Below are 14429 nucleotides of genomic sequence, written 5' to 3'. Positions count from 1 at the left end.
TACAGCCCATGTTCGGCAATGTTGGAAAACACTCAGACTGAAGAAGAGTCACCGTTGAAAATAAAAACACTTTATTAAATCAATAAAAACAATCCCAGATTGCCAGCAAACATTTTAAAGTAAAACAAGGAGAAAACTACATCCAAACCGAAAGCCGGGGGTAAGAGGGCGATGGAGACGTGACGGACTACGGGAAAAAATAATGACAAACACAACATGGAAATATTTACAGAACAAACAAGACCGACAGAAGCAGTGCACTAGTAGTAGGAACTCAATAGTTGCGTTGAAGTGAGTAAAACTGCGATCCATGCCTGAATACCATATTGAATAAGGGCTTTTGACAAGACTTCCATTCAGAACGATTTTCTAAAACCTTCTTATCGATGCTGCGAGTTCTTTTTTTGGTTTGTTTTTTTTCCTTTCCTCTCCAGCCTTGTGTAAATATCTATTGAATTCTAACCTAACAGCTATCCGAGCTGCAAAATGGTCTTATTTTAACGGGGTAACGTACATGTAGACAGACTTCATTCAAAAGGACATGTAATAGCACTTCTGTTTTGAGAACCATTTTCACTTGTTCTCAAAACCTTCCGGTCGAGATGTGAGCGTGTGAAATAAAGGCATTTGAAATAAAGTGTCCACAACACACATTCGGCTCTTTGTCAGTAAGCTAATTTAAATAGTTGTTTGGCTCTCTTTGTTAGGCATAGAATATGACTTGAATCACTTGAGACTACAGCTTGGCTTTCCACCAGAATAAAAAAAAAAGAATAAAAAAAAAAAAAAAAAAGAAAGTGCCTTGGGTACTGACGCGATTGGTAAATAAATTATGGGGGCTTCCACATCTGAAATGGCTTTTTGCTTCATACTTAAAATTCACTTACAAACCAGATCATCCAAAACAATGTATTGCTCGTACTAATGCAATACAATCTGTAGTTGCCAGACCAGTGGGTCAGTATTTTAAATGTATTAAGTCATTTCTAAAACAGACGCTTGGCAAAGTGGGGAGAGACTTGTTTTCTCTTTATATAACGATGCAGCTACTAGACTTATAACCTCGCTTATACTACAGATTATGAACATGACGTGAGAGCCTTTCCAACTGCTGCCCCAACCTCCCAAACCTGCAGTGGAGAGTAAGCACGGGAGCCACGGCAAAATGCATTAAGTCAAGCCTTTTAAAAGGACAAATTACAGTGCTATGTATAAGTATTTGGAAGCTGAACCTTTTTTTTTTTTTTTTTCTTTTTTTCCCCCCAATGCAGTGTGTGCCTCCATCTTAAAATGTCCCATCTGCTCCTCTCGCAGAACCCTCTTCTCGGCTTCTCATCGGCGGCCAGCCCAACAAAACACGCCGCCCCAACGCCACGACATCCCAGCTCGATCTACACACATAAAACTCAAGCTCTCTAGGACCCCGTGTAACTGAAGTCCTTGACGATATCGGAGTCAAAAACTAGAATTCGCAATACAGCCCCATTGCATTAGTGCTGTGTGGGAGCATTTAAGGGGCGTGGCCTCGCGAGGGGAAGTGCACCGCAGCACCTCTTGTTGGTCGTGGGATGGATGGGCGTCACAGGTCGGACTCGGGGACTTCCTCTTCAGCCTTTGGTATCTAAACTCCCTCAACCTTGAGACGCCGCCGCTCCTCGCCGAAACACTTGGAACCTCGGGGGGTGGGGGGGGGGCGGGGCCCTCGGTGACAAATCTGTGAAAATCTCAGGGGCCCGGACGTCAACCGAGAGTCCTTCAATCCTCTGCCATCGATGCATCGGCGCAAGGACAGTCAAAGCGTCCTCGTTGGCACTGTCCCCCCCCTCAATCTCCGCCTTCATGTTCCTCGACGTCGGGGCCAATAAAAGCTCCTCTCGGGGCGATTCGGTGGCAAAGGATAAAAGAGCAATTCGATTTTTTTTTTTTTTTTTTTTTTCCCAGGAGCTCATTTAGGTCCTTTCATACCCTTCTTTTTGCGCGTTGACTCATTTTCCCTCCTACCAAACGGATGAAATATCAGTACTCAAGTAAAGAGCGTCTGCTGCTTCAAAGTTCTTCCCGGGGGGGGGGGAGTAGGAACAATAAAGATAAGGAGGGAGGGAGGGAGGAAATAGTGCGGGAAGAGTAACCGACAACACTGTTTTTCTTCACGCCGCAGTGTTCTTAAAGAAAAAAGACATCCCTTGCATCTGCAGAAATCTTTCCTGTGGATTTTGCAAAGTGAACGAAGGAACAGCAGCAGCAGCAGCGCCCGCTCACTTCTTTTTGTCTTTTTGTTTTTTCTCGGGCTTCCGGTTGGTCTCGGCGGCCGCCACGCCGCGGGGCGTGATGAGCACGCCGCCATCGGCGCTGTACTGGAGCGAGTACTCGCTGGGGGGGTAGGGCCGACCCTCCTCGTCCCGCAGCTGGGTGAACACCTCCTGGTAGAGGCTCTGCATCTTCTGCTTCATCTGCCGGATGGAGCGGAGGAACTCCATCTTCTCCTTCAGCAGGCGGGCCTTGTCGCGCCGCAGGTCGTGCACCCCCTGCTCCAGGTTGAGGATGGTGTCCAGCTTGCGCTTGCGGCAGTTCTGGGCAGCCATCTTGTTTTTCCCGCGCCTGCGAATGTCGCGTATGAGGGCCAGCTGTGCTTCGCTCAGGTGGTGTTTGGCCAGGAGCTCGTTGAACTCCTCCACCGGCAGGTTGATTATCTTGTCATTGGAAAAGGGGATTTTCATGGACCGCGCCCGGCGCTCATCGCGACTCGACTGCTTGTCAAGCAGGTCCTGGGCGGGCTTGAGCTTAGAGCTCGCTTTGTCCCGGACCGTCTTCTTGCCGGTCGCCGCGCTGAGCTCCGGGTGCTCGGAGAAGGCAGAGGAGAGGGGCAGGCTGTAGGTGTGATTGTGACTGATGTTGTCGAGCTGCGGCAGGCTGTGGAACTGGGAGGGGTCTTGGTAGCTCATTCGGCACAGCTTGCTGAACCCGGGCTGGTAGCCGCCGACGGCGCCTTCGTCCGTCTCCGCGGCGGCCGTCTCCGAGTCCGTGCTGTATCCCACGGCCCCTTCCTCCGAGAAGGTGGCGGAGGTGGAGGAGGAGGAGGCCGCCGAGGAGCACGAGGTCTCGGAGCTGCTCGGGGAGGCCGGGCTGTGGCTGGAGTCCAGCGAGAGGCCGGAATCGGAGTCCAGCTCGTCCTCCAGCTGGGAGGCCTGGGCCTGGCTGAAGCCCTCCTCCATGGCCAGGTCCAGCAGGCTGATCTCATCCAGCATGGAGTCCTCCAGCAAGGTGCTAAAGGGGTCGGGCAGCACGGGGGTGGCGGTGACGTTGGTGCTGTTCATGAGCGGCGGCAGAAAGAGTCCGGTCAGGTTGGTGGCTCCAAATGTGGAGTTGACGTTTGATGAGTTGCTTGTGGAGAGTCTGTGGGTGGGGGACCTCGGGGTACTGCTGGTGGATTCCAACTGCGGATTGAAAAGAGGGGGGAAGTCTTGGCTACAGCTCGGCAGCGAGGCCTGGTGAAGGCTCACGTCCTGGTTTATCAGGGTTGAGCGAGCGGCCAGTCCGAAGCTCCCCATGGGGTTGGACTCGGCTGTCCCACCAGCGCTGCTCACACCGCTGGAGCTGGTGTTGGGTGAGGTGACGTTCACCTCCATTGCCTGAAAACAGAAACATTTCGTTACAGGAAGGTAACGAAAAGGAGCCCCCTTTCGTACTCAACGATTTTAAAAACCTCAAAAGTAACTTCATAATACAATTGGAAGTTTTTCTTAGAATTTTCCCCAAGAAATTAACCACTGAGAGATATATCTTCAAAGCTATTGAACACACTTTGTATCATGAGTTAAAATACTATTATCCTCAATCATAAAACACAGATTACGTCAACATCTCTACAGTCCCAAAACAACAAGACTTGTTATACTAGAACAGTCGTGGTTTTCAGGACAAATGACTTATGATTTAGGATTTATTTTAAAAGTTTAGTCTAGAATTAAAAGTCACCTGCAGCTCCATAATGGCCATGATATCTTGCCACTGCTGCTCTAAGTCCAGCTGTGGCTCTGCCTGGGGCAGCGGCGGTGCCAGAGGGAGACCCTGAGATGTAGAAGGAGCTTCTTCATTCGAGTTCCCTATCTCGGGGGTTACAACTGGGGCTGGAAACTAACACAGAACTTCATAAACATTCTGAAGCAAGAATTCGGTCTAAAAAAATCTGTCAACCAGCCGTTCACTGCCACAAACAACATGACAGTGTCTTACATTGAGAAATGTGAAAATGTAGCGCATGTTCTTACTTCAGATTCCTCTCCGAAGGGAAAGGTAGCTTCCAGAAGCCTGAGGCATTCTTGAAGGGACAGTGACGTCTGTGAGCCAATGCCCGGGAGCTGAGGAAACAGAAACAGGGAGGCCCCGAGACGATCAGTCGTGTATAATGGAACTGAACCGATTTCGAAACGACAAAAGAAGACAATCAGTCACCAGCAAGATAAACGTGAAATCTGAGATCGTATTCCTTTCATCTTGTACTTCTATCAGTGTTGTGACACGTTTAAAATGAAAAGAAGGAAAAAAAAAAAATCCCTGAAAAGGACACTTTTGACCGCCCTGTCTCTGATGGTGAACTGATTTGCAGGATGGTGCGGGGTCACACATACTGGTCACACATCCAGCCATTCAAATGAACACTGCGAGGTCGGCATCTCTATCGAGTCATTCACAAATGACGTGTCAATGACTGAATAAGGTCCGGTGCTTTTGGGAAAACACACTGCTCATTTGAATATCCTCCCTTCTAATGATGTATGTGATTCAAACTGTCACACCCATGTCTGCCTGTATTTCAAAACAACGCTTTGACTTAGTCCTTTGGTTGTCAGTACCCCATAGATGTGTATACACTGCACCTAGTTTTTAGGCAGGTGTGGGGGGTCAGTCATCTAAGCAATACTGTACTACCAATTGCCAGACTGATTTGTCATGAGAACTGGTGTTGGTATAAGAATACAAATGTCCCTCTCTTCCTATAGGCTTTGTTTTTCATCAAGTGTCTTATCAAGAGCTCAAAGCATTTGATAAGACTATACTCCGTTCTAATACTGTAAAATGCCAAAAAATATTAAGTGTATTTAATTTGAGTGAATCCTTCTGACCAAGACGCATCGTGGACAAGGTGCTCAAACATAAAGCCCTTTTCAGCTACTAACCGGCTCTGGAATGCTTTCTCCTGTCTCCCCATCTACTGGCTGAACCTCTTGTAAGTTTACTCCGTTTCTCCAGCTCTCTTGCGCCTCACTTCCTTCTTTGCTCTCCTCTAGGCGGGGCTTTTCCTCCCCACTGTCTTTGTGACGGTTGCTGTAGTTAAACACTTCTCTACCTGCACCGAGGTCAATGTCCTGTCGCCACAGGATGTCAATCAAATCAATGTCCTGGGAAAAAACATATTGCCACATAAGACAAATGTCAGTTTGGACTCACTGGGCATTTGCAAAGATCCACAGCGTAATACAATAGCATGTGATCCTAATATCAGAAACCATCTACGACAAAGATAATTTAACCATTGACGTTTAGAGTTTACATACATGGAAGACAACTATTATCCCTTCATAGTAAAACTACATTTTTAGGAGAAAGGTCTGGTAGATGATGTAACAAAAATCTGGTCAGATGATGAGACCATAGCACAATCTCTTCGCTATGGTGGCAATCATGTGACAAAAAGGGAAATCAAGTGTATTACTAGTCTAAGTACAATGACTTGGCGTGACAATTGCATTGCAATATAGCAGAACTGTGACTGTTAAGGAACACATGATTACTCAAAATAACTTGTTTAATAACCCTGATATAAATAAATCCCAATGTGTGATAAACGGCATATGTCAATATTCTGAAAAACAAAAGGTAAATTTTAGGAATAAGATTTCACTTGTATTCATATATTGTTAAACAAGCTGAGAAGACAACATTAAAAATAAAATCTCATTTTCAGAGCATCTAGAGAGTTATCTGGAAAGGAAACTAAATCGTTTTTGAAAATATTGACATTTTTCTATATTTGACTCTCTTCCATTTTTTAATTCTCAATGTTAACAAGCATTTTACCCTGCAGGTTTCATCATTGTGCTTACACTTGTTAGCGTGTGTCAAAATATGCTGCTGCTTGAACTGTCTATCCCCCTCCCGTGTTTAAGGTGAAAGGTGTGGCCTTGAAATACCTCTTTCGTGAGGTCATCGTTGCCATCTCTGTTGCCCTGCTCCTGATTACCCTCTGGCGCCACGGCACCCAGGCTGCTGTCCGCTGCATTCAGGTTGTAGGTGGATTCAGGCGCTCCGCCTCCTCCCCTCATGGCCGGGGTGGCGTCAGGGTTGCTAACGTCCTCTAGGCCGGCCCCATTGTCCAGGGTGATGCCGGGGCCGGTCTGGCTGGCGGCGGACACCACGGTCTCTTGGTCGCGGTGCACCAGCCAGGTGTTGAGCTCGGTACTGGGCACAGAGAGGCGGTCCAGCTGGCGCACTTGATTTAGTAGCCGGCGGGTGGTAAAGAATTGATCGAGGTCCACGCTCTTTGGGTGGATGCCATAGCCGTCCAGCGTGTTACGCAGGTTGTGGAACTGTGTCTGGGTGTAGGCCGAGCTGGGGCCCAGGATGATCTCCCTCAGAGGGGGCAGCTGACTGCTTAGGTAGGTGTCAACGTCCACACGCACCCCAATGAGACTCAGAAGGATGGTGAACTGAATCAGGCCCTCTGTGAAGTACTTTTTCAAGTAAAGCATTTCTTTACAACGGAACAAAGGGTGAAATTAAAAATAAAAACAAAAAAGGGTGACGTCCACAACGCGGTGATAACCTGTGTATTTAAGGGCAAGATCAAAAGCAAGGAAATGAGAAACGGTTGAATGTTTGTGTGGGGGAGCGGGTCGACGGCTTGGACGCTGCAGCAGGATCCTCCTTCTGTAGCGTATAAGATCCAAAATGATGTTTCCACTTCATTGACAGAGTCCAATGGGCGTTCAGGGCTTTGCTCCTCATTAAGTCCTCATCCTCACACCTAAGGAATGTCAGAAGACATGCGGTGGTCTCAGGCTCATCATTTCTCAAACGTTAAAAAAAAAAACATCCCAATAAAATGAGGACAATAAACAAATAGCGTAGCTTTAGCTCCGACGGGCCTTAGTTCCAGACACTTGACGCTCGCAGTCAGCACATGCTAACAGAAAGAGAGCGCGACCTGCGAGACTAAATCAGACGCTGCATCCGCCCGTGACGAGACGCGGAGCCCGGCACCGCACCGCACCGGGGGAGCGGGATGGAGACGGAGACGGAGGCACCCCGCCCTCGGCACGACAGGACAACTTAAGCGTGGTGCCGCTGAAGGTGAACGGGGTGTCTGGAAAGCTCTCCGGCTCGGCGTGCACGCCACCCATCGCAGACAGGGTTCCTCCCTCCTACCGCACTACGAACATCAGCTCCATGACAGACAGGTGCCACAACATACACTTATATTACGATATAACTATTATTATATATAAATTAATGATATGTAAAAGGTTACATATAATATATACTATTATGTTTTACATTATATTGAGTATACATTATACTCAAAACAAATGTTCCACGTGTTGCATAATCAACCTTATTATTGTTTTAAAGTGACTCGAGGTAAACCACAGCTGACTGCCATTTATGGCCGTTTACTTCCGCTATAGCTAGCATCAAACAATCTCCCTAGCAACAAGTGGTGAAAAAATGAATGACACGACGAATGAGCCAATCGCAGGCCGAGGACCCGTTGACGACGCCTCTCTCCGGACGACCCCGGCCAATGGGAACGGCGCAGGGGGGCGGGACTTAGCGTGGGAGGAGGAGGATGGCGGCGATGGGGGGCGTGGGGGGGGGGATGCTAAACTACACCACGAAACGCGGCGGCCGCTGCTTCTCTCTCCCGCCGCGCCGCTCCCACCGATTCATCCGGGGGCGCCGCGTCTCCAACGCCACGTTAACGCCCCGGTCGTACCCCCCACCCGCCAGCCGCCGCCCCGAAGGCGGCTTAGCCGCGGCCGCAGCCCGGCCCTGCGCTGTCAGGACCGACGAGAGGAAGCGCCCCGCACCGCACGCCCGTTGACAAACACCCCCCGCCCCGATGTATACTCACGCCTGGGAGTCATCCGCCGCTTTTACTACCACGTCCACGCGTCCGCTACCTCTTCATTCCCCCCCCCCACCCCCCCCGGTCTGATAAGCTGTCGCTCCGTCAAAGGCTCCGCCACGTTGTTCAGTGCAACACCCTCCCGGTCCTCCTGCCTTCCCTCGTTGAGTGGCCCACCATGACTTGCACAATTGCTACCGCTAGCCTAGCCGCGCCGCGCCGCTCGGCACCGGGGCACGCTGCCGAACAGCGCATGCGCAGAACATTCTAGTGGCAGCCTCCCGTCCGGGATAATAATAAACCGGCGTTATCTAACGGCGGTTAATGGCGTTCGGGAAGTTGTGCTGTTTCTATAGACTGTGGATACGGTTACAGGGTCTAGTTTAACAACCCTTAAAATAATAAGTGTATAAATAAACGTTGAATTCCTTTTCTCTCTTCTTTTTGACGTCACCGATTTATTGGGTTCTAAAAATGTACTCTTCTTTGCTTTTATAGCGCGTATTTTATTATATTAACACGTTGAATCGCTTGAGTAATACACGGAACGCGTCGCAGACATAAAATACATAATGCCTTCACATGACCCTCTTGACCGTTCTCAAGCAATTGCTGTAACAGAGAAGCCGAGTTAAACGTAGTCACCAGTTCCCCTTTACTCTGCCTTTGCTCTACGTCTGCAAACCCTGCGACGCTTCGGAGCAATGTTCCTAAATGACCCTAAATGACGGACGTCTCAGGAATCACAAAAAGACTTTCAGTTAAATTAGATGTTTATTTATCGTACAGTGAGATAGCGAGGCAGGCCAGGACAAAATACTGTTGGTGGAAATCCCTTCACCCAAAAACTAGACGTTCACTCCCATGAGGTTGACCGGCCTGTTGTTGTATCGCTTTGAAATGTCGGCTTCGATCTGCGCATGCACACACGCACACGCACACGCACACACACACACACACACACACACACACACACACACACACACACACACACACACATTTTAGGGGTTAGTTATACATCTTAGAAATAGCCATTCATTAAAATACAATATTTTCTATATACACGCACAACAATATAAATCATTTAAGACCATCGTCACCATCAAGACCAAGACCATCTTCATTCATAATCTAAAAGGGATAATACCGTATTCTGCTACGGTTGTTTGTCAATAGAGTCGTCGGGCCCGAAATGTTTTGATGAGTGGAAACAGAATACCTGTTTCTGGAGCTCGCGAGTGCGTGCCGCCAGCAGGTCGATACGGGGCTCCAGCCGGGCCTGCTCCTCCAGAGCCTCGTGCCTCTTGTCAGCCAGCACGGCCTGTTTGCAAGTAAAGGCGTCCGTCTGCTTGATCTTCTGTCGCAATGCCTCCGACACACGCTCAACATACCTTGACACGTGCAAAAACAAGCGCAAAAACATAAAGTCCCCGTTCACAAAAAATGCCTCTGGGGAAAAATAAATAAATAAATAAAACATGAGTTTCCATGTTGATGATTCAAAGGAGAAACATTCTTATAATTTATGGAATAAAAACAGCAACAACGACGACAACCACCAGATGGAACAATGTACCGTGGTGAGGCCAAGATCATGAAGAGACGCTGCATCCTGAGGGATGTGAGAAACTCCAGATGGTTGGACACTGTGGCTCGCATTTCCTGAATATGGCCGCGGGTTTGGCCCTGGATGATGGTGGGGGCCAGCTGGAACTGGCTCATGGCCACTACGTCACCATCTTCTCCCATCTCATGGAGCCGCTGTGCCAGGAATGTCTCCAGCTGTGCCAGCATACCAAAACAGAGGTTTCCTTTTTTGTGGTCGTTAGCGTGTTAGATTAGATTATTATTATTTTTTTTTAGATTAGATTCAACTTTATTGTCACTAGCAGAGTACAGGTACAGAACCAATGAAATTCAGTTATCTGTATATGCCGTGTTTTTATAAATAGTCTACTTTATGAACTAAACAAGTGGAAAATAAATGCTGATACCCTCTACCAATAGAAAATGTTTTTAAAACTGGGAACCACCGACATTTTTTCCTCAAAGATGCTATTCTAGTACGATAGTAGAGTTTTGGAAACTCTCTGGTGCTTCCTACAAATTATTAGACGCCAATAGTAATTTGCCACTCGAGTCCGTAAACACCATCTCAGTTTAAAAACGTGGAAGTTACTTAACAATACTTACTCACTCACTATGAATACCAATTTGGTGTTGAACATTATGTTATATGCAAAGCCAACTGCATAATATTCTGTCTGTTCAGTCATCTGAAATGGTGTCTTTTAACACAGCTCTCAGTTGTTTGTTTAAAATAGGATTGCCTTTTGTATTTTTGTACCCTACTTTTGTTTAAGCAAAGTATTAGTCACTCTTCAAAATAAGTTACAGTTCACATAAAAAACACAAGTAGATTTCACCAAATGAAGAGGAAGCAAAATTAAATATACTTGTATTCATAGCACTACTAATCGTTACCTCCATTAGTTCATCAATAAATTGGCCTCGGGACTGAGGGTTCTCCAATATAGTCAGGGCATCTTCACCTCTTGCCAGGCCCACAGGACCTAAGAATTAACACACAATGTAAATTGCAAGCAATCTACTTTTTATGCTGAAGAAGGGGGTTGTAGCTGTAGCTCAATACAGGAAAAGGGACTCACAGTCTGTTCCCCCATCTAACACTTCAATTTCAATTGGAGTCGCTTCAGTGTCTCCCCAATCAATACCAACTGTGTCCTGTCCAAAAAAAAAAAAAGAGGGACGTTTTATAAATGGATAACATACTATAAACAAAACAATTCCCATGAAATGCTAGAATTATTAGTTTGCCTTTGTTAAAAAATTCAAGCTTTTCTTTGATTATACGATTATTTCAAGAATACAGTACCAAATAAAATAAAATCACAATCCATTCTCTTACCCCAGAACCCGACTCCAAAGTGATTCCCCAGTCCACTCCCTCCTCAACTGTGATGCCAAAATTCTCCTCCTGAGTTTCTGTTCCACTGCCTAGATCGCCCCAGTCAATCTGAAATCACAAGTTGGGTATGTTAATAGGGATGAACATAAAATTAACATGAATTGCATTTGTATGTTTGCATTTATGTAAAAAAAAAATAATTATAATTAGATAAGGGGTTGCTAAACATATTCCTGTAAATAAAGGATCCTAAAAGCAGCTTACAAACCGTCGCCTCTGTGACTTTATCCGGAGGTGCCTCCTCCATGACAGGCCTCTCAACGACAGCAGGTGCGTCGCCCGTCCTCCATTCATAGAATGTTGTGTTCCCTCTCTCCTGTGCAAATGTCAGCATAGGCAGAACTGGCTCAGACCTGTCAACGAGCAAATTAAAAAACACTTAATAGCAATGCCAGACACCAAAAAGTATTAAAAGATAAAGTCCCTTAGCCTCATTTAACGTGTCATTCAATGTGGTGGACACGATAAAGTTTGGGCTAAATATGCTTTGGTCCCTTTTTTTTTACTTGGTAAAATGCCTCAACATTGGAATCAAGTCACACCATCATATTTCCAAACTAAAATGGGTCAAACGGTTAACAGAGTTTTCTCATAACCATCCAATACAATTAATTTCCGTTTAAAAAAGATCAGATACTCACCACTCACAGACAAAGTTTGTGAAGGCAGTATAAAGTTGGATATGCTCCTGAAGCTTGGCAGCAGCTTTCCCTATTTCCCCAAGAACAGTGGGTAGATCTTTGACGAGGGCCTGGAGCTCCCGAACCACATCCTTTCCCTGGCAAAAAAAAGTAAAAGCCAATCGACACATTCAAGAATGACAACTCACAGACGTATCTATTTGAACACAAGCATTTGGGACCGTTGAATCCTTCCCCATCAGTGCATGGTTGTGCTCACCATAACACCGTACTGTTTACAAGCTGCGTAGTAACGTTCACTCATGTCTAAAGCTGATCTCTGGCACTCCACCTCCCGCCTGCTCAGGTCCTGCTGCAGCTGCTGGGCTTTGGCGACCTGCTTCCTCAAAGCTGGTCCTTCGTAGCTCACACTGCGAGTCAGCAAACTGGCCACCTCCGCTAATGGGAGGCAGCAGTTTATGTGAAAATAATCTATGTAATAATATTCAAACCCAGGACAAGGACCCAGGACTTGCTTGCTCGAATTGAGCTCTTGTGTGACTTACCCAAGTAGGCATTATCTTTCTCGTAAAGGGACACGATTTCCTGCCAGTCCTGCAACAGGAGACGAATGTAAGGTTGATATCCACAGATTAAAACATACCACCGTGTTGTTTATAAACCTTCATGTCATATAGCCAGAAATGTCATTATTCCCTTACCTTCATCCTTTGAGAAGAATATCTGCCAAAAATGTTTTTTGAGGAGGCCTCTGTTCCCTTCAGTATCTCCACAATCCTCAAGCAGTGGAAGTAGTGGATGTCTAGCAGCCAGGATAAATGCAGCATAATAAAGTGATTGCAATTGTGATTTATTGATTGCCAAGGGAACTTTTTCTTGTAATCAACATGATGAAGTTTTATTATAAATTATAAACTTTCTTAATTTAGCTATTTTCTGAGGCAGATTTTACAACCGGATTTCTGTAAAGCATAAAACAGCGAACAGTAGTACATCAATTAAGTATGAGTACAGATGTTGTTATCATAATTTAAATGCACTCATTCCTCCTGTCTCAAACAGCTTGCATGTGCAACATTAAAAACAAGAAAGAAAATACTTTTAGAAGAAAGAAACCCACAGGAGCCAGCAAGCAGCTCCTTGATCTCTTCATTCTCCGGCATGTCCTGGATGGCAGCATTGATCTTTTCCCGAATGGCCATGACTGAACTTTGCCATTTCAAATTGCAATGTCGTCGATCCACAAGCCAGTCTGTGAACACAGTATGGTCAGGAATTATCATTGGAGTCCGTTCATTTAAAATATTTGGTGCGGGCAGCGAATTTGAGTGACTGGTGGATTTACACTGCTTAGTGCCTATGCCATCTGACAGTGGATTATGGTATTGTGTTATGGTAGAATACGGGGTGGCAAGAAAGGGATCAATTGTAAGTAATACATAGAGTAATAGGACAGACATTTTAAGGCTCATCATAACGGAGGTGGCATTAAAACATTAGATTTCACCTTACCCAAAAGCTTGCTTGTTTGTATGTCAATAGGAAGGTTTTGGAGGTTCTGTGAATGAAGAAAAAGGCGTTAATAGTTATTGTAAGTGTGGATGATATAGTGTGCAAGCATCGTGGATATATATATATATATATATATATATATATATATATATATATATTTTTTTTTTTTTTTTTTTTAATGTTGGTAGCGATACTTCCTTATTGTTTTTACTAGGGCTGCTGTTATCACTGCAGCATTTTACATATTATTGCTACACTATCTGTACTTACATTAGTGTAGTTAGCATAGTGCTACTCCCTGTTAACGTTGTTGTTAGACGTGTACTGCACATGTTATTTTTATTTCATTTTACTTCTTCTCTTGTGTTACGCTATCTTGAATCAGAGTCGGGAGCCAGAGTCGGTCTATTTACCTCCATTGTCTCCTCGGGTGTGTATAAAGTTGTCCCTCCACCTCTTATGGTCGCATTATACACTAGTGCTGTGGTTCGTCTCACCAGCTGAGTTCCGCTGTTTACACGATTTGACACGTTACGAGACGAAGAGCCAATGGAGAGAGGCAATGTTACGTCGCCGGCGTTCAGTAACCAATCATTGTTTAGAATGCTGGAAGTCGTACGTCATTGGTGGATTGTACTTCCGGGTTCCTTGAAACGCCGAAGTCAAAAGCTGTTCTTCTTCTTCTACGCACTACTACTACGACTACTACTACTACTACGACTACTACTACTACTACGACTACTACTACTACTACTACAACAACTACGACTACGACTACTACTACTACGACTACTACTACTACTACTACTACAACAACTACGACTACGACTACTACTACTACTACTACGACTACTACTACTACTACTACTACAACAACTACGACTACGACTACTACTACCACTACTACTACTACAACAACTACGACTACTACTACTACTACTACTACTTCCATTACTACTACTACATAACTACGACTACTACCACTTTTACTACTACTACTACTACTACTACTACTGCTTCTCCTACCTCTATTACTACTACACTACTACTACTACTACTACTACTACTTCTACTACTACTACTACAGAACTTCTACTACTACTTCTAATTTTCTATATGTTGTATAAATTGTCAAATATTTTATTTTGGTATATTTTAAATA

At 45.5% G+C, this 14429-nt stretch overlaps 2 protein-coding genes across 4 annotated transcripts; both read right to left on the bottom strand.

The window, feature by feature from the left end:
- Positions 1-48: 48 nt before the first annotated feature.
- Positions 49-8193, bottom strand: nfe2l1b (nfe2 like bZIP transcription factor 1b). 3 transcript variants are annotated; one of them, XM_080020846.1, is made up of 6 exons: positions 8132-8193; positions 6192-7024; positions 5178-5399; positions 4269-4358; positions 3976-4134; positions 49-3629 (listed from the first exon to the last, which is right to left on the bottom strand). In XM_080020846.1, the coding sequence occupies exons 2-6, from the start codon at positions 6747-6749 to the stop codon at positions 2256-2258; spliced, it is 2403 nt and encodes an 800-aa protein (XP_079876972.1). In that variant the 5' UTR covers positions 6750-7024; positions 8132-8193; the 3' UTR covers positions 49-2255. The 3 variants fall into 3 exon arrangements, with proteins under 3 accessions (XP_079876972.1, XP_079876973.1, XP_079876974.1); XM_080020847.1 differs by lacking the exon at positions 3976-4134; XM_080020848.1 differs by lacking the exon at positions 5178-5399.
- A 710-nt stretch (positions 8194-8903) lies between these two features.
- On the bottom strand, positions 8904-13773 carry cdk5rap3 (CDK5 regulatory subunit associated protein 3). The gene is made up of 14 exons (XM_080021401.1): positions 13681-13773; positions 13268-13313; positions 12876-13007; positions 12457-12557; positions 12301-12349; positions 12015-12193; positions 11756-11892; positions 11323-11467; positions 11055-11162; positions 10795-10870; positions 10610-10698; positions 9702-9907; positions 9345-9516; positions 8904-9039 (listed from the first exon to the last, which is right to left on the bottom strand). The coding sequence occupies exons 1-14, from the start codon at positions 13684-13686 to the stop codon at positions 8974-8976; spliced, it is 1512 nt and encodes a 503-aa protein (XP_079877527.1). The 5' UTR covers positions 13687-13773; the 3' UTR covers positions 8904-8973.
- Positions 13774-14429: the final 656 nt, after the last annotated feature.

Source organism: Zeus faber (assembly GCF_960531495.2).
Source record: "Zeus faber genome assembly, chromosome: 20".
In the NCBI taxonomy this organism is placed as follows: Eukaryota; Metazoa; Chordata; class Actinopteri; order Zeiformes; family Zeidae; genus Zeus; species Zeus faber.
Note: the sequence above shows the minus strand (reverse complement) of the source record. Positions and strands in the feature narration are given on the sequence as shown.

Excerpts from the sequence above, each read along its gene's own strand:
- nfe2l1b (XM_080020846.1), bottom strand. The coding sequence starts at position 6,749 with ATGCTTTACTTGAAAAAGTACTTCACAGAGGGCCTGATTCAGTTCACC. Across the intron at positions 4,359-5,177 it reads GAGAAAGCATTCCAGAGCCG|CTCCCGGGCATTGGCTCACA; the intron begins GTTAGTAGCTGA and ends CTGTTTCCTCAG. Across the intron at positions 4,135-4,268 it reads CCTTCGGAGAGGAATCTGAA|TTTCCAGCCCCAGTTGTAAC; the intron begins GTAAGAACATGC and ends GTTCTGTGTTAG.
- cdk5rap3 (XM_080021401.1), bottom strand. Across the intron at positions 12,350-12,456 it reads ATTCTTCTCAAAGGATGAAG|GACTGGCAGGAAATCGTGTC; the intron begins GTAAGGGAATAA and ends CTCCTGTTGCAG. Across the intron at positions 11,893-12,014 it reads GTAAACAGTACGGTGTTATG|GGAAAGGATGTGGTTCGGGA; the intron begins GTGAGCACAACC and ends TTTTTTTGCCAG.